We start from the raw sequence: 27,292 nt of genomic DNA, 5'->3' as shown, positions 1-27,292 counted from the left end.
TGTATTTTATTGCTCTAAACACAACTCTTCAAAAACTAATATTTGAATGCACTTTGTCTTGATGGCATGGATGTTGAGTTTTCTGGAGAGCGAATTTGATACTGCTTTTAAGTATTGAATACTTGAGAGATTTTTATTGCATTATAAATTTCCAGGCATGAAATTGCAAGGATATTATCGCTTGCTCGTGTGCCGTTGGGAGATGGCAAGTTGAAATCAAAACTGTAATTATTAAAATTAAACTGCAGCCAAACTGTAGTTTGCTATATTTGATTAGCTTCCTTTGACATTCTGCTGCACACTTGCTCGTGATATCAGATTTTAATTTGGGCCTTGAGATTCACAAATTAAATGTAATGTAGTTCCATCTGAGTGTTTTATTATTGCATAATCTTTGCTGAATGATTCTTGGATAGATCCTTTTTTCTTTTGAAGTAACTTTTTGAACCTATATTCATCTCTTAATGGCCTTGCTGCTCCCATTGTTACTCTACATCCACAAAAACAAAATGACTTGTCTAGAGGAAATGTGAATTGCAGAATGATGAACAGCTGTTGCCCGAAAGGGGAGGGTAATAGTAAAGACAAACGCGTGGGTAAAACCAAAACCTGCAAAGGAAGAACAAACAAAATGAGGACAGTGGTTGCGGTCTAAAATGGTTGATCTAGAAGGTTAGATCTGGGAGGCTGTGGTGTCTAATCCAAAGGTGCTATTCCTCGAGCTTGCATTGAGTTTTATTGAGACACGCAGTTGGCCAAGGATAGAGGTCAGCATGACAGCAAGATGGAGAATCAAAAAGACTGTGGAAGCTGAGGGCACACTTGTGGATGGAACAGAGGTGTTCCTCAAAGCAATCACCCAATCTGCACGCTTCCCATAATGGAGCAAATTTGCAGCTGCCAGTGTGCTCATCCACATCCCCAGCTCCATTTCAAATGCGTTATTCCCCATTAAAATCGTTAAATTAATGTGGCAAATAAATTTCAGTTTCAGTAAAAGTGAGGTCACCTATTTTGGACCTAAAAAGGAGAGAGCACTCTATTTTCAGAATGGTGAAAAGCTAGAAAGAGTGAAGATCCGAAGAGACTTGGAGTTACAATTATATGGACCGTTAAAATGTAGTGACCAGCTGCAGAAATTAAGCAAAAGAAGAAACAAAGTATGGACAGAGGTTACGGTTGGAAATTGTTGAACTCAACTCAAAAAGGCTAATGGAATTCAGGCTGAGGTCATGCAATAGCTGTATAAAGTGCTGGCTTGACCATACCTGGAGTTATGTGAGCGATTCTGAGCATCACATCTCAGGAAGGATATATTGGCTTGAGAGCAAATGCAGCAAGATTTACGAGAATTAAACCAGAAATTACAAAGACGGATTATACTAACTGGGAATTTATTTCCTTAACATTAGAAGGTTAAAAGGCGACTTGTTTGAAATTTTCAAGATCCTATCGGCAGATAGGGCATAGAGTGTGTCTCTTGTTGGAGAGTAGAAGACAGTGCAAAGTATGAAAATCAGAGCCCAATCTTTCAGGAATGAAATTGGGAAACATCTCTGTATGAAGAAGTTAGCAATTTGGTTTTACAAAAGACAATTGATGGTAGATCAACCAATTTTGGTTCTAGGTTTGACAGATTTTTGTTAACCAAACATATTAAGAGGTATGGGGCAAAGGACCTCTACTCAAAGCTAGGCGAATCCAACTTTGCACGATCTTGATCTCTTCAATCTGTGAGAGAGCTCTCACCTGCATTTTTGCGTGATGAACAATGGAGACTTGTTGCCTCTATCTCTGGCTGCAGACTGACCTTGTCTGTGTGGTTCAGTGATATGTTTAAGAAAACCTCTCTCAAAACCATCTCCATGCAATGTGAATCACATGAACCTTGTTATCAAGTAGAAATGATGGTTAGCTATTCTTAAGAACCTCCAACTCCTTTCTATCTTGGAATTAAATAGATGCATGAAAGTATTACCATTCACAAAAACTGACACAATCAGGGCACAATCAGTCAAAACCTAGCATTCATAACACTTCTCTGGAGTCTGTTCACCGTCAGAACAACTGTTTGTGTCATAGTTTATTGGTGTGAATGTCTTGCAACTTTTCCCCAATAAGACAATCCACCCCTCACCCCCAATCTTTAGCAACCAGGCCACCCAAACTTCTTGTTTGTCAGAATTCAAAACAGTTCATGTGACACCATAATTCCTCCAAATAGCCCTATTCCTCCAGTTTACCCTAAATTAAGGACACAGCCCCAAAACAAAGCAATCTTATCAAACCTTTGTAAAGCAGTGTTGGTTATATTTTATGAAATACACCAACAGCACAGTTGTATTGTGTTATTGTGATTATTTTAAATGTTACTTAGTTTGAAATATCTTCTCGCCATAAATATATTATATGAAAGAGCAACAGTTACAAGGTTGCTTTGACTTGCTGATTTCAGTTCACAGTAAGTAGGTGACTATGGGTATGATGATCTGGGGACTGTATAATAAAACAAATTGAATGCTGTAAAATAACCTCCATAAAGCTCAGATAACCCAATATGATTTTATTTTAAAAAAGGAACATTTTCAGCAGAGTGGAAAGTCGAATTTCCTGAAGTAATTGCATAGCATTGGCAAGGCGGGTACATTAATATTTATTTTTAGCAGCAAGGCTACGCAAACTTTTGGTGTGTTTAGGGCTTATATTCAAAGGCTCTCCAGTTGTATCTCTTTCACTAAGGTGCTTGCAATTATTGTTGAGAAGGTGGACAAATGAATTTGAAGTGGTCAGGAATAGAAGGCCAGCAGCTTGAAACTGACTCAGCTGTATATTGAAAGAAATGGCTGTGCCCTGTAGATATTGGTTGGGCCGAGTACATCGCTGACAGGCTTGTGCTCAACCTTTGAACTGTGTTGATGGGAAGTTGTAAAAAAGGGTTTGCTCTCCAACAAAGTATTGAGGATACTAGAAATCTGAAATAAAAACAAAATGCTCAGTGGGTCTGGCAGCATCTGTGTAGATAGCTGATTAATGTTTCAATTTGATGATTCATTTGTCAGGCCAGTCACCAACCTAAAACATTAAAATCCTCATCTTGGAGAGAGAGATGGAATTATGTCCAGAGCTCTGACAAGTGTTCATCAATAATGTGTTCCTCGACCCCCTTCTAGGTTTTGTCTGTGGCCTGTTGACATGGAAGTGAGCATTGTAGACATGGTGGAGGTACTTTAGTGGTGTTTGAGTGTGTTGATTGAATTCCAGTGGATCATGATGAATATTTTTGGTAATTATTCTGGAATTAAGATTTTGATCCAAAGATAATAGATGTTGTTGAATGACGTGATACAAATCATTAGCAGAGCATGATCTGGCTTATTAGTCTGGTGATACTTATGGTAGTTCCTGAATCTGCTTGATGGACATTTAAGTATTTCCTGATACACCAAAATAGGAAAATGTGCCCAGGGGTTCTAAAGGGTTACATGAGCTTCTTTCCAGGTTAACAGAATGACTGAAAATAGGTGTTTAGGCTGCTTTTTGATGAGGATACTTTCAGATAAGGGACCGAGCGAACAGTGACTTCCATTTGAGTCATTAGTTTTTTTCAGGTGGCCTAGTTCGAGGCCATGAGCTTGTGTGCCCAGAAATTGCATTACAGATGCAAATGTACATGGGCTGTTGCTGCTAACTATGTCCTGGTGATCCTCCTTCTTCAGTAACTCGTCCCATTCTTGCTTTCCCTTTCCCAAAATAAAGGGAACGGATAATGCCTTTAAAGAGAGTATTGGGGATGTGATAGAGAATTCCTGAATAGAAAAGACACATTCTGCAACTTATCTATTATTTTTTTTTCGCCCCTAGAATGACGATGATGGTGAAGTTCCATTGGATAATGTCGACACAGCTCAATATCGTCAGCGATCTTTCCTCCAATCACAGCCTGTCCGTAGAACACCACTGCTCCATAATTTCCTACATATGTTGTCCTCACGGTCATCTGGTACAACGACTGGAGATCAGAGTCAGAGTGAGGAGAGCACCTTGCCAGCAGGTGAAAGTGGTAGGACTTCGGTATATGCTGTACTTCGTGACCGTTTCAGCTACCCTGTACAGGAGTGTGTTCACCACATGGGATTGGTTTGTTTGTGTAGCCGTTGTTCAGCCTTGAGATCCTCGTCCTCATCTTCTATACCCAATGAAGACAGTACTCCTTCAACATCCTCCGCAGCCACCACCTCGACATCTGCACGGACTGAGCCTCGTATTCCTCCAGAAAGGCCTTTATCCCAACCCGATCCTCGTATTCCTGACCGCCCTTCTGCATTCAGTACTGTAAACTATGAGACCTCTGGCAACTCTCTCCGAAATTTATCTGCAGCCACTAGCAGGAGGGGTTTATTAGGGCATACAGCATACCATTCGGGGGGACTGCAACAATCTAACTCTACCCCAGGATATAGGGAACAGAGCTCCAGGTTAAGTGGGTCTGATTGGACAAGAACGATGTTGAACATATCGCCAAGGTCTGAATTGGAAAGCATGCCACCCCCAAGAACTAGTGCATCATCTGTAAGCTTACTGTCGGTGCTGAGACAGCAGGAGACAAATGCTCAACCTGTTTACACATTAGCCTCTGAGGGGAGCAGTGTCTCGAACCCTGGCACAAGCAGTAGTGGTAACACTGGTGTTAACAGCAGCACAGGCGAAGATAGATCGAACAATCAGCCGTCTGTCAGGAATGTCCTCCAGTGCAACCTGAGCCGCTATTTCATGGAGATGGACAACTTCCAGGATGTGGATCAGCGAGTTGGTGGCGAGTCCAATCAATCCCAACAGGTGCAGGAGATCTTAAATAATAACATAGAGCCCAATAGGCCTGGGTCATCGCAGCAAAATGGTGAAAACACTTCCAATTCATCAGGTGGACATCTCAGCCGTTGCAGAGCCTGCCATAATCTTTTGACTTTTAACCATGACACTCAGCGATGGGAGCGGACCACACAACTTTTTTCATCCAGTGAGAGCAGCTCTTGGCATGTGCCAAACAGTTATGAACCACTAGGGCAGGGTAGCAGCCATTCCCCAACCCCACCGAGTAGAGGGATCATGAGTAGGGCTCATGGATTGAGTAGCTCAGAGGGGAGATTTGCCCGCCATGGCTCTGGCCAGCAAGGGGAACGTACAATGGGTCTAACATTTAACAATGAGACGGGACACTGGGAGCGGGTGTATAGTCAACCAACATCAAACAGAATGTCAAATGTTTCACAAGAGGCCTTAAACCAAGAAATGCCTGAAGAAAATTCAGAAGAAAATTTGCTGAGAAGGTAAATTTTGCTGTGTTTTAATGATATATATGAATATAATATAGGATCAACCTTGACCTTCCAATGGATATTAATCTGAAGGACAAAAGTACTGGCTGCAGAAAGTTGCACATGTCCAAGTCCTAAGAATGATATGTGTTGGGGTCAGCTTTTCTTTCTTTTCACTCCTCTGTGTGCATAAACATACAATTTGTGACTGATATTAACAAGCTCTAAGTTATGGTATCTTGTTTAGTAATTAAATTCACAGTGCTTGGTTAATTCCAGTCTAACTTGGTTTGAGAACAGGGTGGTAGATGTTTGAAATTGCAATCTTGACTTAAGTTATAGCTGGACAATGTTGGACACGTGTGTTCTTTGAACCACAGGTGTCTGTAAGGTCATTACTGAACGGTGATAATTACCATGAATTGTGGCCTATTGAGTGGTGAAGGGCAGCAGTGATGAAAGGTCTGTGCTCATTTTCTAGTTGTTCATTTCATCAATTCACTGTGTCATGTAAGTTTTATTTATAACTTCAGAGCTCCATGTTTGTTCTCACCAACCAGATAAATTATTCTAAGTGTGGTGATGGTTAAGACTGCCAACAGCAAAGCTGGAGGCTCATTGAGATTAGCAGCATGCTGTGGACTATGTTGTTGTGATAATTAAGGAACACCTCTGCAAAAAGCAGGTTGTTGTATCTTGGATGAATAGCTATTTACTTTGGACCAGGTTGTTTAAAGCAGACAGATTATTATCCTGTCTTGCCTCTCCTGCATCAAGTGCATGTTATTAGTCATACCATAGCAGATGAGTACTGCTATAAAAGGATGAAGGAGTCTTGACTTAAACATGCGTTATGACAGGCCTCCGACGAATGTCTTAAATTTGCTATTGGGCCACGAAGAACCAAAGGGCAATTGAATCTCCCTTGCTGTTATTTGATGGCTCAAATGTCACAAATCTAATAAGTATTTTTCCTTTTTCCTTTTCTCTGCTTTGCATAATAGTGTGGAAAGTTCAGGGGAAAGTCGAAGTACAGTATTAAAATGTCATGTTGTAGTACCTGAATCGGTGAACTATACATTTACAAAAGCTTTAGTGGCAGACTCTGAACCTATTGACTTTGCCTCTGGGTTTTTGTTGGTATTTTTCAGTTTTCATTTTTATCACAAAAATTGAATGAAGCTTGGGTATGCACCAATAAAATGAATTTAAAAAAATAATTTCTATTTCACAGTAACTTCATTTGAAGCCTACTTGTGACAATAAGCAAATTTCATTTCATTTTTTCATTATTTTGAACATGACTGACCAGGAAGAAAGCAGACTGACTAATGAGGCACATGGCTAATCTGTTATCATCACAGCTAATTGCAGGGTTGATCCTATGTATATTTGTGCAAAAAAAAAACCAGACCCACGTGTCTGAACAATGTACCTGCCAATGAAAACCTTCTCGTAACAGCCTCCCCGAACAGGCGCCGGAATGTGGCGACTATGGGCTTTTCACAGTAACTTCATTTGAAGCCTACTTGTGACAATAAGTGATTTTCATTTCATTTCCATCTGATTAAGTGAGAGCTTCAAGTAAATTGAAAAAAATGAAAATCACTTATTGTCACAAGTAGGCTTCAAATGAAGTTACTGTGAAAAGTCGCCACATTCCGACGCCTGTTTGGGGAGGCTGGTACGGGAATTTAAACTTAATTTAAATTTAACTTCACATAGTGTTTTCTAGTAAACTACCCACACTATATGTGGTGGTCCAGATTTACAAAACAGCGGCACAAGTAGGTCTTTGAATTTAGAGAATGCAGCTGATTATTTTTAATTGTTAGGGATATGGATGTTCGACCTTGATGTCTTGTATCACTGGCTTCAGGACCATATGTTTTATCCCGTCAAATGTGAGTGTCATGCTATCAAAGACCAAGTCGTGTGATGAGCTAGTGTTCCAGAATTCAGCACATCATATTGAGTTGACATACTTTGATTATTTGACTAATGCTCATCGCTAAACTACAAACTAATTATCAAAATTAAACATTTCTACAGAGAAACTTGCAAAGAACATAACTTCCCTCAACTTGCCACATCTTATTGTTTACCCAGAATCAGCAATACTCAATTATTTTCAATTTCTCTTTACAATCTTGATGTTCTGCACTATGAGCCTTCATTGGGAAAAAAATAGAGATCTTCCTCACAGCGATTGGGTTTTTGAACAAAACTTCAACATACCTTGCAACCAAATACTTGAGCGCATTTAAAATTTGCCAGGATTTGAAAAATAATTAATCAGGTGTAAAGTTCTTTGGGGCCTTGTGAGAATGCGAAAGGTGGTATATAAATGCAAGTTTGTTCTTCAATATAGATGTTCAACCATTGAGGAGGCACCAGGGGTTATATAACCTTGCCTGTCTTACTTTCACATTTTTTGGTGGGGAAATCTCATTTTCGTTGCCTGATCACCGCGGCATCCTACATTTACTGAGTTTATTTATTTCTTAATTTAGGCCCTCCAAGCCTGCGCCGATCACGTGTACCTATCCAGACCAAGCGCCTGTATCCTTCTATACCCCATCTGTTCATGTGCCTATCCAGATAAGTCTTAACAGTCGCTAACGTATCTGCCTAAACCACCTCACTTGGCAGTGCATTCCAGGCCACCACCACCATCTGTGCAAAAAAACTTGCCCCACACCTCTCCACTGAACCTTTCCCCCCTCAACTTGAACTTGTGCCTCCTTGTAATTGTCATTTCCACCCTGGGAAAAAGCCTCCAACTGTTCACCCTATCTATACCCCTAATAATTTTATAAACTTCCATCAGGTCGCCCCTCAGCCTCCGTCTCTAGGGAGAACAATCCCAGTTTATTCAATCTCTCCTCATAGCTAATACCTCCATACCAGGCAACATCCTGGTAAGCCTTTTCTGTACTCTCGCCAAAGCCTCCATGTCCTTCTGGTAGTGCGGTGACCAGAATTGGACACAGTATTCCAAATGTTGCCTAACCAACGTTCTATATAACTGTAACATAATTTCCGAGCTTTTATGCTCGATACCCCGTCCTATAAAGGCAAGCATGCCATATGCTTTCTTTACCACCACTTCCACCTGTGCTGCCACTTTTAAGGATCTGTGGACCTGTATGCCCATATCTCTGTGTCTCTATGCTCCTGATGGTTCTGCCATTTATTTTGTAGCTCCCATCTGAATTGGATCTACCAAAATGCATCACCTCGCATTTGTCCAGGTTAAATTCCGTATCCTGAACAAGTGGGCAAGGGAGATAATAAAATATTATCTTAAGAAGGAAGTAAAGTAACAGAAACACACTTTAAAGAGAGGGTTGGTCCTATGTGTAATTGGCACTTTAGAAGACCAGTCCGGGGACAATGGGAAATAAAATCAATAGATGACCATCACCCTCGAGAAACCATTCAGAAACTTATCATGCACCACCGAGACCGATCGCAGATTGATCACGCACCCTCACTTCGGCCAATCAAAATGCAATGATATAAGTAGTCATCTACAAGTTTTATTAATAATTTCTTGAATTACTTCGCCAAACTGTCCCCGGTTGCCGACATGGTTAAAGTTTCAATTGACCATAATTAGAATTGAAGTTCAGGTCTTTCAGCTTGCTCCAAGCTGAAGATGCTCCTCCTTCAACAATTCAAACATTCGACTATTTTTCCTTTATCAGCTCTTATCCTCAGAACCGTCTTCGCTGTGCCTAATCTTCTACCACTGGTCCTTAAGATCTAAAGTGTCTTTGCACCCATTCGTAGGCGCATATTGTCTACATCTCACTTCTTCCTTTTGGATTATGCACAGCTTTGTTCTTTGCCCCCTCTCTTTCAACCTGTCCTCTTTTTCATATTCCTTCTCTTCAGAATCGATGCTTCGGCCGCCCACTGTTGCTACTTCTCCCACATCTTCTCTTCTGTAGTCCCACACCTCCACACTACTTGATTGACCCCACAATCTTGCACTGGCCACCATTGGCAATATCTATGGTTTCTCTGACCATTAACCTGGTTTGCCTCATGCTGCACTTCTCGGAACACCTTGCCCAACTTCGGTTACTTCCATTACTTTCTCCAACCCTCCTTCCGCCACTCACCATCTTTTTAAAAAAGAAAGCTGCTGATGGATCATGAATTACCACCCTGTTCCATTATGTCCACCAGAATGTTGGCTGCTCACATATCAGGCTATTGGCGACTCACATAGCAGGCTCTTATCTTCTATAACGTGCTTGTGGAAAAACCCCTCAACATTCCATTACTGACAGAATCCTGGCTTGGCAGTATGGTGGTGGGTGTAGGGACAGGAAGTAAAATATTCCATGACACTGTTGGAGATGGGCAGGGAAGTGATGCATGGCACCTAGGCCAATATTTATCCACCCATCAACATCACAGCAGATTATCTGGTCATTATTACATTGCTGTTTGTGGGAGCTTGTGTGCAAATTGACTGCTGTGTTTTCTACATTACAACAGTGATTGTGCTTCAAAAATGTTTTGTTGGCTGGAAAATGCTTTGAGATATCTGGTGGTCACTAAAGGCATTTCAGCAATGCAAGTCTTTCTATTTTAAACTAGAAGTGTATTACTTTAAAATGTATTTGCAGCAACATAACTATTCTACATTTGTGAAATTGACTGGATAAGTTCCATTTTGGGGTATGTATGTTGTGTGAATAACTTTCGAGTTTATCTAAATACGATGTTGTCTCTGTCAATTGGCTATATTATCTTTGTCCAGGTGATGGTGCTGTTGTGTTGAACATCATAATGAAAGTAATGCATTTCCTTTACAAGATTGCAAGTCAAGGAAATTTTCAATGGCAAAATAGGAAGAGTTTTGCAATCTGAAGAAAGCAATTGCTGCTTGGAATTGGTGTTTGTTACATATTTTTTTCTATGAATGTTTCAGTTTTAAAAAGCCCCTCCCCAGTCTTGAAGGAACTGACTCCTGCTGCCAGCTGCAGATGTCCTCCTCCAAAGTGTTTGATGTAAACTTCAACAGTAACTGGTGGCAGGCTATTCAATTATGTGAACAGTTGGACCAGGCTGTGTTCTCATTCAATCTTTATATGTGCCCTTACATCTGGCAGTTGAGATTGGGCCTCTATTCTCTCCCCCTCCTCTGTCCCCAAACCTAATGATAGTGCGACCAATTGTAGAGTTCTGAGCGCTGACAGCCTGAGATTAGACAAATTCGCAAGTACTGCCTTCGAAATTGTGAAGGTTGAAGACCTTCAATGTAAAGTGCAAGACTGCCATTTTAGATTAATTCAAACATTTGTTATTTGCTTTTGAGGAAAGCTTTGATTGGTACAGATCAACAAAGAACAAAAGTGGATAAATAATATAGTCATTATTTAAATATTTGCAGGATGAAGTTGGGTTAATTGTATTGATTGGAAGGGTAATAGTGATCATAATATAATTAGGTTTTAAAGAAGTTATGGAAAGGAGCAAAGAAAAATCAACTGTGAAAATATCCAAATGAAAGAGAAACAGTTCCAGTGATTTAAGAGGAGATCTAGCGCAGGTAGATTGAAAACAATGACTGGCCAGGAAAATAGCAAATGAGCAGTGGCAGGCCTTGGAAGGTAAAGATACTTTGGGTAGAAATCAACCATTTTCTAGTAATGAGAACAAGTGAGGAATCCAAAGCCATAGTTCTCTGGATGATGAAGGAAGTAGAGGTTAAAAGAAAGGGAGGTTTACGTAAAATGGCAGGTATAGAATTCTGTTGACAATCCGGCTGAATACAGACCGCCAACGAGAAAGGGGAAAGAGAGCACGAGGAAAGATTAATGGGCCATATCAAAGGAAACACAAACACCTTTTAATACAAAGGAAAAGGATATTTAAAGAAATGGAGACAAAAGAGATCTGAGGGGGAAGAGTGATGCTGTGGATACTTTGTCTTCATAAATGAAGAGGATAAAGTTAATGTTGCCGTAGAGGAGGCGGAATGGCGATATTTGATAGAATTGGTTGACATTATCCAAAGTTGACAAGTCACTTGGCTCAACATCCGAGTTTGCTGAGGAAAACTAGGGTGGAGATAGCAGAATTTCTGAATACAGTCTTTCAGTCCTCCGAGGTAATGGAAGCCTGGAGAATTGTAAACACTACACATCTCTTCATAAAAGGAGAGATGCAAATTCCTGCAAATGGTGGTGAACGGATGTTTTTCTGCAAAGGGGTTGGGGCAGAGAAGTGTGCAATTGGGATGTTCCTCAAGGGTTGGCGTTGAGCCTAATGCTTGTACATAAGTGACTTGGACTTGGAAAGAGGGAATACAATTTCAAAGATTATAAAGTTTCCAATCATCTGCAATATAGTAAATTGTGAGCAGGTTAGCAGCAGACTTCAGGAGATCATATGTTGGTGAAATGGGCAGTCACATGGCAGGAACAATGTCATGTAGCTAAGCGTTAAACATTGCACTTTGAGAAAACTGTAGAGGGGCTATATGATCTAAATTACAACATTTTGACAGGAGTGCAAGAACAGAGGGATGGATACATTCAAACTCGTGAAGGTGGCAGGGCAAGTTAACGAGGCAGTTAATGTATCAAATTTATTATGTTTAGGTGAGGCAGTGGCATAGTGGTATCACTGGACAAGTAATCCTGAGAACCAGGGTAATGCTCTGGGGACGTGGGTTTGAATCCCACCAGGGCAGTTGGTGAAATTTGAATAAAATAAAAATTTGGAATTAAAAGTCTAATGCCCATTGAAACCATTATCGATTGTCATAGGGCAGCACGGTAGCACAGTGGTTATCACTGTTGCTTCACAGCGCCAGGTTCCCAGGATCGATTCCCGGCTTGGGTCACTGTCTGTGCGGAGTCTGCACATTCTCCTTGTGTCTGCGTGGGTTTCGTCCGGCTGCTCCGGTTTCCTCCCACAAGTTCCAAAAGGCGTGTTGTGTACTTAGCCCCCACTCTGCTCCCTGCATACACACGGCTGTGTGGCATAGTTTGGCTCCAACTCCATCTCAAGTTTTCTGATGACACGACCGCAGTGGGTCGGATCTCGAACAATGATGAGTCAGAGTACAGGAGGGAGCTAGAGAACCTAGTGGCGTGGTGTAACAACAATCTCCCTTAATGTCATCAAACTAAGGAGCTGGTTATTGATTTCAGGAGGCGAAGTTTCCTGCACACTCCTGTCTGTGTCAATGGTGCCAGATGGTTGACAGCTTCAAATTTCTAGGTGTGTACATCACCAACAGTCTGTTCTGGTCCACCCATGTTAATGCTATGACCAAGAAAGCACAACAGCGTCTATACTTCCTCAAGAAACTAAGGAAATTCAGCATGTCCACATTGACTCGTACCAATTTTTACAGTTGCACCATAGAAAGCATCCTATCCGGCTGCATCACAGCCTGGCATGGCAGCTGCTTGGCCCAAGACCGTGAAAAACTACAGAGAGTCGTGAACATTGTCCAGTCCATCACACAATCCTGCCTCCCATCCATTGAATCTGTCTACACCTCCCGCTGCCTTGGGAAAGCAGGCAGTACAATCAAAGACCCCTCCCACTCGGGTTATTCTGTCTCCCAACCCCTTCCAGCATGCAGGAGATACAGAGATCTGAGAACAGACACTAGGAGATTCAAAAACAGCTTCTTCCCCGCTGATACCAGACTCCTGAATGACCCTCTTATGGACTGATCTGATCTCTTACATCTGCTCTACTGAGTAGTGCTGCACTCCATATGCCTCACCAGTGCCTGTGACTATGTATTTACATTGCATATTTATGTTTGTTCTGTGGTTTTTAATGTATGGAACGATCTGTCTGGACTGTACGCAGAACAATACTTTTCACTGTACCTCGGTACACGTGACTAAATCAAATCCAAATCCAAGATTGCTTTTCATGACTGATTTAAACTGTCTTATGCAATTACGACTTTCTTCCCTAACTAGTATGGTGGTGGTGATGTGTAATAACCTTTATTAGTGTCACAAGTAGTCTTCCATTAACACTGCAATGAAGTTACTGTGAAAATCCCCTAGTCGCCACACTCCGGCGCCTGTTCGGGTTCACTGACAAAAGTATTCAGAATGTCCAATTCAGCTAACAAGCACGTTTTTCGGGACTTGTGGGAGGAAACCGGAGCACCCGAAGGAACCCCCAAGCAGACACTGGAGAATGTGCAGACTTTGCACAGACGGTGACCCAAGCCGGGAATCGAACCTGGGTCCTTGACACTGTGAAGCAACAGTGCTAACCACTGTGCTACCGTGCTGCCAATAGCAACAGTGCTAACCACTGTACTACCATGCCGTCCATGTTGGTATTGCAGTTCACACTGGTGTCTTGAGTTGCTATGGCAACATGTATGTTGTCTGGAGCTGTGGATCGTGATGGTTGAGGCTTCAATGTTCTTTGCATCATATGGCTGACCAATAATCTCTCCCGCTCCTCTGAACTACTTTCCTAAAAGAGTAATGACAAAAAAAACACACCCCTTTCTCGAATGAAGCATTAAAATCATCAAATTATTTTTAATTGAATTTTGCATGGTTTGTTAGATTAGTCACTTTGGCACATTCCTCTTCACCTTCTACCTGTTCATCTTCTCTCTTTTCTTCTATTCCTGCCACCACCCCTCACTTTGAGATGTTCAGGTCACCAGACAGCACCTTCCTTTAAAGGAAGTGCTACTGTTAGCAGTGGTGGGGTGCCTTGTTCTAGTGGTTCAAGAGAATGGCTCAGATCCTGCAGCACTATTGACAGAGATCAAAACTGTGTCATGGCAATTATTCTTCCCTCAGAAAATCAATTCATTGGTTCTTTTGTTGCATTTTGGATCTCTCTCTATGCAAAATGGTTGCCACATTTGACCCCACGAATATTCGAAGTAGTTTTATGTCAGTTAGCTTTCCGTGATGTTTTCTGAGACATGTATATGGTCGTTTTTTTTGTTTAGGTGAGGCAACAGTTTGAAGCCATTGCTTATTTAATCAAACAAAGTGACATAATTGCAGTCCTCGACAAGCTATGATGCTTGCTTTCTAATGCTGGTAAATATCCTAATATTCAGTAAGTTATATTGCAGTGAAAGTTTAGTTCATGATGCTACATTCGTATTCATATTGGCAGATTGACATTCTCTTTCAGAAAAATATTACATTATTTTCCATCGAGTATGCTTATCTTCAAAGTATTACATATGTACAATTAATATAATGTGAAACACAACACTTGAAGAAAATTAATATCTTCTGATGAAAGGCAATCAACTAATGTCTACATTCAAGCAGGTGGAAAATTATTTTAGTGCTTTCATTGCTTTGACTGTTTCTCAAATGGATATTTTACAGTGAAGCACAAATGGTAATTATATGTTGTCGTGGTTTTAGGGAGATTACATAAGAGTTATAATTGCAGTGCTCTTCTATGCTTAAGTGCTGTAATAGGTGCTCTTTGTGTCTTCATACTGCTGTATTTACGATTACAAAACTCCAGTGCCAAAAATTGTTATGGTAAATGACAAGGTGGACTAAATATACAAATATTCCAACGGAAAATTATGGAACATCCTCAACCAAATAAAGTAATACATGTTCATACGTATGCAGTTTTTTCCTCTGTTAATGAAGCATATTGATTCCAGGAATTATCTACAAGTTGATCTGTTTCCCTTGTGTTCTCCTGAATAATATTCCATTTGCTAGTTACGTGACTGGGCAGGTGAAACGCTCCCATGTATTGTGTAGTTATCTGAGTAACATTATCCCCTTTTAGTCTTTGCTTAATTGTCATCTGTTTACACCCACTACCCTTTCCACTCATTGCCTGATCCCCTGAATGCTGTTCAGTGGAAACTACTTTTATTGCTGTGTATTGTAGTATGAATTCCTGCCTGCAGTGTGCAGCAGCTAGAATGACTCACGCTAATCCGACTCTTCATATCCTGCTTCTCAGCCAATTTCCTAAACTTTCAACTCAAGAGCTTCAATTTTAACTAGCAATCTCTGATGAGGGACATTATCAAATGCCATGTAATTATTATCCAAAGACATCCCCCATGCATTATTTTAGTCACCTTTTCAAAAGTTTCACTCATATTTGTCAGACATGGTCTGCCATTTGCAAAACCATGTGCTTTTCTCTAATCAGCTGAAAATGTCCAAGAAGTCCAGTCACCCCATTTTTAATTATAAGCTCCAGACTGTTTACGACAACTGTGATGATGCATGTGCTGGGAAAAGCTTGCATTTTGTTGTTTGTGTCATGTCCCTATTAAGAGCAAAGTGGCACAAATATTTTGAATGGGGGTTAATTGATCTCCTGATTATAACACAATTCATTTCCAAAAAATACCAATGTGTCCTGAGATTACCATGGAAAAGAACACCGAAGAATCAGTGGGTAAATAGAAAGCTAATTACAGGGGTGTTGGATTTTTCAGCCGGTCTTGGTGGATTCTGAAGTGTCTGCCACAGCGAATCTGTGTGAGAGAAAACGAGCAAGGCTGGAACCATTTTCTGATGATAATTTTACAGTAAATCCTGGTTTTTGAAGCAGGCCTTTGAGAATGGATTGGAGACAATTACTGTGTATTTATACAATCGGAAAGGGGAAATTGCTGAAGACCCCAAGGGCTTGTGGATTGGGCACGACCCATTCCTGCTGTTTCAGTGTTGAGAGCCCACCAGGCTATTTAAGAGAGTCTGAGAATGGAGCCTCTGGGTATTCTGGGCCACTAAGGCTGTCAGATCAGTTTGATCAGAGGATCAAGCTTTAACTTTTTTATGACAATCATGTAAGTGTAAAGTCGACATAATCCCAAATGTCTATCGGCTGCTTTGAGGGGGCAGCTGACTGGTGGTGATTTAACCTGAGGATCACCACACCTCAGGCAAGGGGCAAGGTTGAGATGGCGGGCCTTAATGAATAACCTCAGCCAGTACGGGAATTGAACCCATGCTGCTGGTCTCGCTCTGCATGACGAACCAACTGCCGAGCCAACTGAGCTAAACTGCCCAAACAATGTGTGAAGGCTGAATGTTCGAAATGGAAAAACAAGCATGTAGCATTCGTACAGTGGCAGTGTTCTTCCAAACAATACTGTCCCAGTGAGCAAAGCTTTTGACAAGTTGATCGGTTCTCCTGTGTTTACAGATGGAAGAAGCCAGGTTACAGGAGGAAGTTTTCTGTCTGAGGGTGAAGTGTCCCCATTGTTGTCCAGTGGGGATAGGCAATTCGATTGTTATTCTTAGAGATATAGAATCAGCACCTTTTTACTGATGATGGGTTTCTGTGCAAAGCTGGCTGAATAAAGAAGTATTGGTACTGGGTGATGTTGGGAATTGTTTACACATTCATTTGTACAAGATTAATTTAAAATGTAACTTTACTAATGGTTTTGCTATTGTGGGGATTGTTTCTAATTTATCCCTGTATTTCTTTTTTAAAAATAAATTTGGAGAAGAGAACCCAATTCATTTTTTTCCAATTAAGGGGCAATTTAGCGTGGCCAATCCACATACCCCGCACATCTTTGGGTTGTGGGTGCGAACCCCACGCAAACACGGGGAGAATGTGCAAACTCCGCACGGACAGTGACCCAGAGCCGGGATCGAACCTGGGACTTTGGCGTCGTGAGCAGGAGTGCTATCCACTGCGCCACCGTGCTGCCCGATCTCTGTGTTTCTTATTGGGAAATAAGTTGGCTGGGAGCAAAGTATTGCTCGTGGTTTCGGGAAAGCTTGCTGAGGCTGCCGAAAATGAATTTTTGTAAGGAAGTTTGAGTGACTTGGGTAAACGTGATGTTAAAATTGATGTTCTGAATAAAGACGGGTTGAAAGAGTCAGAAAGCTGGTATCTAATTTAAAAAGGACATCGGAACACCAGGCTGAGAAGGAAAAGTTAATTACAGTTGGCAAAGTTATATTGTAGTCTGCACTAAACATGCATGTGCAATATGTCACAAAGCAGATAGGGACAGTATTCACAGCTGATGGCGAGACAAAAAGGCATGCTTTGATGGAAAACCGAAAGTTGAGTCCTGTGTTAACAATATAGAGCTGCAGGAAAGAATACATTTGTATTTGTAATGCCTTTGTATGTTTGTAATCCTTTTAGTCGTCCAGAGCACACAATTAAAATCACCAACATCATTCAGTCCCAATTTTAAGCCACACATTCTGTCCTTAATTATCATTCTGCTACTCTGAAATATTGTGTCCACCTAAATAATGGAAACTCCTCAGTAAAAATGTCAGGCTATATTTACAAACTTTCCCCCGTTTGGGGAGGATAGAACTACAGTGCTTTATGTAGGTAATTATGATTCCAAATGTAGACACACAAACTTATAATGAATGAAGTTGACACAGTTCATACAAGTATGTCTTTAAGGCTATATGTAATAGATGGAACTCGTCTGTTATTGTCCATTCTCACATAACGAAAATGAATGTCTTTCATTTGAAACAGCAATTTACTCAACTATCTCGCATTTTCTTACAGGATTACAGACCAGGTATCATATGTTGAACACCTCCAGTTATTGTGCAACAACATCCCTCAACCTTGTGTAGATTTCCACAAAATTGTTCCTATTCCCACACTATTTTGTTATGGATGTATCTTCTCATGTTGCGCTTTATCAAGTTTCACATCTTTATTAATTGCTTTTCGCAAATAACCTGTGTGTATTTTCCACCAATTTTTACATTGACAGCTGTTTAATTTCTTGGTCATGTAAACTATTTTAACCATTTCTGTGCCACATCTCTGCATCTGTTTTAGATCTTTTGTCTTCGATTGTTCCCTCTCCCCATTTTGTTAAGTCCCATTAAGGGACTTGGCTTCTCAGGTCTACACCTGAAAATTAACCTACTTTTACTCATTATAGATGCTGAAGAATCTGTTGTATTTTTTCCATTGGTGATTTTATTTGATCCAAGATATTTTGGTTTAAGGTTCTTCATTATTGATTGCAATTAATGTTTATGTAAGAAATTATGCTTTGGAGGTTTGACAGTGTCATGAACGTTCTTGCTAACAGTGGGCCGCAGGAAAGTAAAGTTGCTGTTTTGAGCTGGAAAATAATTGTGATCTGTCAGTATGATGGCTAAGGCAGTTGCATGTTAATGAGCTTGTAGCACCTCATTATATTTTTGATGTTGCTTGTTATGTGAAAAAAAGAAGCAACTGCCCATGCAATTTCTATCAGCTCATTCCCATTCAATGTGTGTCAAAATCAAATTTTTTCAATTAAGAAAATAATGCGAGTATTTTCAAGAAATAGGCTTTGTTTTGAACTGTCCCAGTAATTAGAATAAATTTGTATTGGTTCTAAATTTCTGTGCTCTTATCTAACAGTATATTCAGTGAGCACTGCTGAAAAAAGAGACATGTTGAAGCTTTTTGCCTTTTCATCAGGGCACTTCACAAGAATACCGATATAAGGGGAAAACAGCAGTTTATATGTGAAGAAAGTGTTTCGTTGGCAGGTGTTGCCATGCAGAATGTTGTCAGGGTAGCTCTGGGAGTCAGTAGGCTTGCAATGGATACTAGTGGACAGTCTATATCTCCAGAAATGGAGATAGAGGGGTCAAGGAAGGGAAGGGATGTGTTGGAAATGGACCATGTGAAGGTGATAGAGGAGTGGAAATTGGAAATGAAATTGATCAAAGTTTCCTTGTCCAGACGGGTGACGGTCAGCTGGCAAGCATTGGTTGAACAGGACCCTGTGTATTAATATATTTATCTTACCGTACATGCAAATGCACTACACTGCGAGCCTGACTGGCAATCCAATTGTTCTCTGCTGACAAAGAACATGCACATACATTGCACCTTATTCAGCAAAACAAAATAAATGACAGCCATTCGCTGACTCATTCCTCAGGACAATGCCTGTTGAATCAGGGTCAAACTGTCTGGTTTAAATTTCAACAATGCTTGACAGTTAACTGTCAGTCATCTGGTGCATTCTCCATGCGAACACCTTCCAACTAATCAGCACTTTCTTCTTGTACAGCATAAATTCTTGTTTTCTCTTTATTCTTGTGACGTCTCATGATGAGAACAAGACAAATAGCTTGGAGCCTCTTTTTTTAGCAATACTGTCATAAAGAAATGTTCCACGAGTTCTTGCAAGTTAATAAATTGCATTTCCTTGCAAATTTTGAAAAACATTTCTGAAGGAAAACAGTTTGTTGAAATCTTGGTATCCCAAACACCTTTGGGAGCTATATTATTTTGTCAACAGTAAAACACGGTGAATGCTGGAAATCTGAAACAAAGGCTTATCAATTTCTGCTGTTCAAGTGATGAATGTTGGGTGCCAGTGTCTGTATTGACCATTTTCAGATCAGATGCAGTTGGTACGTACAGCTATTCCTAATGTGCCCCAACAATTTTACCTCCGCCCTGTCCTTACAAATACGTTGCATGCAGCACCGTTAGGACATATTCCCCCATTTCTGACATGAACCAGTCTGTAACACCTTTTTTACTCTTTAATGAGATGTAGACATCACTGACCAGGTCAGCATTTGTTGCTCATTCCTAATTGCCTTTGGAGAGGTGGTAGTGAATTGCCTCCTTGAATCACTGCATCCCATGTGATTTAAGAGGTACACTGTACTGTTAGGGAGCTTCATTATTTTCATAATGTGACAGAATGGCGTTATAGTTGCCAGTTAGGTTGTTGTGTTGCTTGGAGGGAAATATGCACATGGTGGTGTTCCCTGTGTCTGCTGCTCTTGTCCTTCTAGATGGTAAAGGGTTGTGGGCTTGGTCGGTGCTGTGGAAGAAGCCTTGGTGAGCTCTTGCTGTGCATCTCATATGTAGTTGTTACAATCGGGTCCAGAGGAACCTTTTTCCACCTCTTTTTCCACCCCTGAAGTTAGCCAAAAGAGTTTGAATTATTAAAAGCTGTGATTTCTTTCAATTCAATATGTGCTTGACTGTATGTAAAGCTACAATGAAGAAATAAACCAGCCAGAAATCTTTAAGTTAACAAAGAAGGATTTAGTTTGATAACTCTCAGTAAAAGTCATCTTGAAAGGTAAAAGGAGTCCCAAATCCCATGATATTCACGCACGCAAGCATGCAAAACAGAACAAGTTATGGGATAGAGGAGGTGGAATTAAGAAGAGTTAAATTTGGTCAGAAAAATATATGTTCTGATGTTCCTTTGGTCTTGGAATTTTAGGTGTTGTGGCCAATGCAAGTTGGTTGTTTTTCCTGAAGACTGTCTCTTTTCAACTTAATCTGTCATTTTCCAAAGACGATGTTATGGCTCTTGAAGTTCAAAGAACAAAGAAAAGTACAGCACAGGAACAGGCCCTTCGGCCCTCCAAGCCTGCGCCGACCATGCTGCCCGTCTAAACTAAAATCTTTGACACTTCCGGGGTCCGTATCCCTCTATTCCCATCCATATTCATGTATTTGTCAAGATGCCCCTTAAACATCACTATTGTCCCTGTTTCCACCACCACCTCCGGCAGCGAGTTCCAGGCACCCACTACCCTCTGTGTAAAAAAATGTGCCTCGTACATCTCCTCTAAACCTTGCCTCTCGCACTTTAAACCTATGCCCCCTAGTAATTGACCCCTCTACCCTGGGAAAAAGTCTCTGACTATCCACTCTGGCTATGCCCCTCATAATTTTGTAGACCTCTATCTGGTCGCCCCTCAACCTACTACGTTCCAGTGAGAACACACTAAGTTTATTCAATCTCTCCTCCTAGCTAATGCCCTCCATACCAGGCGACACCCTGGTAAATCTCTTCTGCACCCTCTCTAAAGCCTCCACATCCTTCTGGTAGTGTGGCGACCAAAATTGAACACAATACTCCAAGTGTGGTCTAACTAAGGTTCCATACAGCTGCACCATGACTTGCCAATTTTTATACTCCGTGCCCCGGCCAATGAAGGCAAGCATGCCTTATGCCTTCTTGACTGCCTTCTTGACTACCTTCTCCACCTTTGTTGCCCCTTTCAGTGACCTGTGGACCTGTACACCGAGATCTCTCTGACTGTCAATACTCATGAGGGTTCTACCATTCACTGTATATTCCCTATCTATTAGACCTTCCAAAATGCATTACCTCACATTTGTCCGGATTAAACTCCATCTGCCAACTCATCGCCCAAGTCTCCAAACGATCTAAATCCTGTGTATCCTCTGACAGTCCTCATCGCTATCCGCAATTCCACCAATCTTTGTGTCGTCCGCAAACTTCCGAATCATACCAGTTACATTTTCCTCCAAATCATTTATATATACTACGAACAGCAAAGGTCCCAGCACTGATCCCTGCGGAACACCACTCGTCACAGCCCTCCAATCAGAAAAGCATCCTTCCATTGCTACTCTCTGCCTTCTATGACCTAGCCAGTTCTGTTTCCACCTTGCCAGCTCACCTCTGATCCTGTGTGACTTCACCTTCTATACCAGTCTGCCATGAGGTACCTTGTCAAAGGCCTTCCTGAAGTCCATAGAGACAACATCCACTGCCCTACCTGTATCAACCATCTTTGTGACTTCCTCAAAAAACTCTTATCAAGTTAGTGAGACACAATCTCCCCTTCACAAAACCGTGCTGCCTCTCGCTAATTCCTTTCGATTTAAATTCTCTATCTCTGTGATGTATTCCAAATTTAACAGAGATCATCTCCTGAATTTGGAAATAGCAAGCAGAAATGTTGTTACTGGTCTATTTTGCAAACGCTTTTTGAGTTGGCTGCAACAAGCGGACAGTTTATCATGATGGTTTTTCACACATGGAATTTTGGTCATAAGTCCGCTGCGATTGGCACACAGTGGAGAGCCTTTATATTAACAAAGAAACTTGGCCTCCAATTGTGAAAGCTGTCAGGGTACCAGCAAAACAATAGGGGGTCCTTAGCACCCTCTTTGCAGAATGAGTCTTGTTAGTCCATCTTTGCTCCTGACAGCTTCTGAAGCTACCAGGTCTGTAGCCTATTATTCTTGCCTTTTTCAGAAAATTCAGACGATGGCAGATCTGAAGTCCATCAGGTAAACAGCCTTGATGTTTCTCCTAGAAACCTATGTTCAGAGGAGGCAAGAAACCTGGCCAATTTGTAGGTCAGGTAATTTCTGCAGCCATTTTAAAATAGTGTCTGCAATTTTAGCTGTTTATTTTCGTTTTTTAAAATGCAGTATCTAAGGCTAGTCGACAAAACAAACAATAGTCCACTGTGTACACGACACATCGTAGTGACATAGTTCACACTGCTGCCCAGTACCAGACCGTTCGCAACCTTAGTGTCATATTTGACCCTGAGATGAACTGACCACGTATCCAAGCCATCATTAATGCCATTTTCACTTTCAGAACTTCACACCGCCTCAACTCATCTGCAAATTAAACCCTCATCCATGCCTTTGTTACCTCCAGACTTCACAATTCTAATGCATTCCCGACTGGCCTTCACATTCTACTCCCTAGGAAATTCAGGCCATCCAAAACTTTGCTGTATGAATCCTTATTGGCATCAAGTAAGTCCTGTTCACCCATCTGGCTTATTTACATTAGTTCTTGATGAAGTAACACCTTGATTTTTCAATTTGCATCTTTGTTATTGAAACCTTCCGTGGCCTTATCTTCCATATCTCTGTCATCTCTTCCAGCTCTACAACCCACAGAGATATCTGTGCTTTAATTCTGACTTTATGAGCTTCCTGATATTTAATTGTTCTGTCATTGCTGGTGCTCAGCTGCTTTATCTCTGGAATTCCCTTCCTAAACTGCTCTAATTCTCAATTCACCTTCCCCCATTATGATCCTAGTACTTTGACCTAACTTTTTGTCATGAGCTCTAACATCGCTTCATGTGGCTCAATGTCAAATTTTGCATTATCATGTCCTTGAAGCTCTTTGGAATACTTTATAAAGTTGAAGGTGCTATTTAAGTATCAGTTGTTGGTGACTATTTTGTTGTTAATCTTGCATGGATTAGAACACAAAGTCCTAAAGGCAACATCTGAGGCACTGCACTACCATAAATTGTACAGCACAGTGTTGCTAACTTTGCTTGGCTCTTAATTTGTTGCCCGTTGTGTCTTTACTTAATTTGCTCTGTTTCTATAACCTTTGCTCTAGAGTCGCCAGGTATCTTTATGATACCGCCATGAGGTTCAAGTACTGATCAATAACTCGACACACCAATTAGTAAGATTCAAATCAAAACACATTTATTATACACAGTCAATCACTATTCATGCATAAAACTCTACTTACTAAACTATCTCTAACACTAAAAGGCCTATATTTAGCTTTGGGACTGGCCCACCAGGTCAGGGGAACAAATGGCCTTTCGTTCGATTCTGAGTCTGCAGGATTCAAAAACTGGTATGGACTGGTAGCTTGGAGCGCCTATCTCGTAGCGTGCGTTGACTGGAGACTTACTTGGTTGATGCGGCAGCTAGGCAGTTCACTGTCAAGGGTTGTTTCGCACTGCTGAGTGACCCTGCCAAGAAGGACGAATTGAACTTGGGGACTCTACTTTATAGTCCCCAGGGGCTTCGCGCCGTTCGGGGCGGACCCCGTATCTGGTTCCAAGTGATTGGACTACGTTCCGATCACTTGGATCGATTTCTCCAATACTGGAGCCGTTCCCTGATCGCTGGGCGGTCCCGGAGTGCCCGTTGGCCGTCCTTTGTCTTGGCGCCTGCTGGCGCCGAGGAGTCTGGCTTGGCCTTATTCACCTTAAATGTTTCAATTGTTCCCGGGGATCACTCATTAATATGCAGATGGCTGCTGGTTTTCAGTGCTGTCTGGGTTTCTACAAGTTCTAATACACAGGAAACTTTGCACCTGCTAGTTTTTCCTGGCTTGGCTGAATTTCCCTGCATTCTTTGCGGATCTCCATTTTAAGTTGGGAAGTGGCCAACTCGGGTTGCTACAACAGTAAGACGTAATTTGGCCTTCAGACACCTGACCTCTGAAATTTCTGAAAGGGTTATTTGTGAACATTGTCCCATTGCCTGTCCCTTCTCCCTACCCTTTGGGGGAAAAATGACCTATTGCAAATCATTCACTTTTCTGCTTTAAAAGCTACCATTGACACCCCCCCCCCCCCTCCCCCATCACCAACATTGTTCTTCATATCTTGACAACCCTCTGCAGTAAGGAAGAATGTCCTCACCTCTTGTGAAATTTTGGAAAATTTATGCACTCTTTATTAACACTCTGTAGTCCGCAGCCATATTTTGAGTTGGGAAATGTATAGAAATATAATAACCTTTTGCTGCATCTTTTTGTCTCGTTTTAAGGCGAAACACGATTGGAAGTTACTGCTGCACTCTTTGGTGAAACTTAATCTGTATAATTATACATTTGTCTAGTGGTGCAACTTTGGCCTTGTGTACCACACTTTATGGCATGATACATCCTCAGTGCAAACCAGTTGTCATAGAGCCAAATAACCACTAATCTGTGGAGTTACAATTAAGTGCCCGATTCAGTCTGAATCAAACGTAGACAAAAAATACTCATGAGGAATATACAACCAGCAGTAATCAGGAAACAGATTATTTAAATTCTTGCAGAGTCATCCATGTATTAATTTTACTGTCATTTTACAATTCCAATTTCAGCAACGTATGTGCTGGCAAGAATTCTTTCTGTCAAATAACTTTTAATGTTTTAATATTTTCTTTTTTTTTTTAATATGTTTTATTGAAATTTTTTTCCCAAACAACAATTTTTCCCCTCTTACAAAGCAAACGCAACAATAACAATACAGAAATTTTTAACAATACACAAGTAACAAAACCCCTTTATCTTTGACCTAAACTAAACTAACCCCCCCCCCCCCCCCTGTCCCCTGGGTTGCTGCTGCTGATCATCTGTCTTCCCTCTAACGTTCCCCTAGGTAGTCGAGAAATGGCTGCCACCGCCTGGTGAACCCTTGAGCCGATCCTCTCAGGGCAAACTTTATCTGCTCCAGTTTAATGAACCCCGCCATATCATTTACCCAGGCCTCCAGTCCGGGGGGCTTCGCCTCCTTCCACATGAGTAGGATCCTGCGCCGGGCTACTAGGGACGCAAAGGCCACAACGTCGGCCTCTTTCGCCTCCTGCACTCCCGGCTCTTCCGCAACTCCAAATAGAGCTAACCCCCAGCCTGGTTTGAACCGGGCCTTCACCACCCGCGAAATCACTCCCGTCACTCCCTTCCAATACCCTTCCAGTGCCGGGCACGCCCAAAACATATGTGCGTGGTTTGCCGGGCTCCCGCCACACCTCCCACATTTGTCCTCCACTCCAAAGAACCTGCTCAATCTTGCTCCCGTTATGTGTGCTCTATGTAGCACCTTAAATTGAATCAGGCTAAGCCTGGCGCATGAGGAAGAGGAATTTACCCTGCTTAGGGCATCAGCCCACATACCCTCCTCTATCTCCTCCCCTAGTTCTTCTTCCCACTTTCCTTTTAGTTCGCCCACCGACTCCTCCCCCTCTTCCCTCATCTCTTGGTAAATCTCTGACACCTTGCCCTCTCCGACCCACACCCCTGAAAGCACCCTGTCCTGTATCCCCTGTGTCGGGAGCAACGGAAATTCCCTCACCTGTTGTCTAGTAAACGCCCTCACCTGCATATATCTCAAGAAATTTCCCCGGGGCAACTTCCTCCAATGCTCCCAAGCTCGCAAAAGTCCCATCTATAAATAAATCTCCCACCCTCCTAATTCCCAACTGGTACCAGCTCTGAAATCCTCCATCCATTCTGCCTGGGGCGAACCTATGGTTGTTCCTGATTGGGGACCCCGCCAGGGCTCCCCGCACCCCTCTCTGTCGCCTCCACTGTCCCCAGATATTCAATGTTGCCGCCACCACCGGGTTCGTGGTAAACTTTTTAGGTGAGATCGGTAGCGGCGCCGTCACCAGCGCCTCTAAACTCGTCCCTTTACAGGACTTTCTCTCCAGTCTTTTCCACGCCGCTCCCTCACCCTCCATCATCCATTTACGTATCATTGCCACATTGGCGGCCCAATAGTAATCGCCCAAGTTCGGTAGTGCCAATCCTCCTCTGTCCCTACTACGCTGAAGGAACCCCCTCCTTACTCTCGGAACTTTCCCTGCCCACATGAAGCTCGTGATGCTCCTGTCTATTTTATTAAAAAAGGTCTTGGTGATTAGTATAGGGAGACATTGAAATACAAATAAGAACCTCGGGAGGACCATCATCTTAATTGCTTGCACCCTGCCCGCCAGCGATAGAGGCTGCATGTCCCACCTCTTGAGGTCCTCCTCCATTTGTTCTACCAACCGTGTCAGATTAAGTCTGTGCAAGGTTCCCCAGCTCCTAGCGATCTGAATCCCCAGGTATCGGAAGTTTCTTTCCACTTTCCTTAGAGGCAAGCCTTCTATCTCTCTACTCTGGTCCCCTGGATGTATCACAAATAATTCACTCTTCCCCATGTTTAGCCTATACCCCGAGAAATCCCCGAATCCCCTCAAAATTCGCATAACCTCTATCATCCCCCCCGCTGGGTCCGACACGTATAACAATAGGTCATCCGCGTATAACGAGACTCGGTGTTCTTCTCCCCCTCTAATCACCCCTCTCCATTTCCTGGAGTCTCTCAACGCCATGGCCAGAGGTTCAATTGCCAACGCGAACAACAATGGAGACAACGGGCATCCCTGTCTTGTTCCCCTATATAGTCGGAAATACTCCGATCTATGTCGATCTGTAACTACGCTTGCCGTTGGAGCCCCAGAAAGAAGTCTAACCCAGCTAATAAACCCGTTCCCAAACCCAAACCTCCTTAACACTTCCCATAAATACTCCCACTCCACCCTATCAAATGCCTTCTCTGCGTCCATTGCCGCCACTATCTCTGCCTCCCCTTCCACTGGGGGCATCATTATCACCCCTAATAGTCGTCGCACGTTAACATTCAGTTGTCTCCCTTTTACGAACCCTGTCTGGTCTT

At 42.0% G+C, this 27,292-nt stretch overlaps 1 protein-coding gene across 5 annotated transcripts in view; it reads left to right on the top strand.

The window, feature by feature from the left end:
* The window catches only part of LOC140430996 (activating molecule in BECN1-regulated autophagy protein 1-like), a 629,857-nt gene that overhangs the window by 68,922 nt on the left and 533,643 nt on the right, over window positions 1-27,292 (top strand). For all 5 annotated transcript variants that reach the window (XM_072518877.1, XM_072518876.1, XM_072518878.1 and 2 more), the window contains one exon: window positions 3,862-5,327. In XM_072518877.1, the coding sequence (XP_072374978.1) occupies window positions 3,862-5,327 (1,466 nt within the window). The remainder of the gene's footprint in view (window positions 1-3,861; window positions 5,328-27,292) is intronic.

This window comes from Scyliorhinus torazame, chromosome 10 (assembly GCF_047496885.1).
Source record: "Scyliorhinus torazame isolate Kashiwa2021f chromosome 10, sScyTor2.1, whole genome shotgun sequence".
NCBI classification, from domain to species: Eukaryota; Metazoa; Chordata; class Chondrichthyes; order Carcharhiniformes; family Scyliorhinidae; genus Scyliorhinus; species Scyliorhinus torazame.
This window is presented reverse-complemented; position numbering and strand designations above follow the sequence as displayed.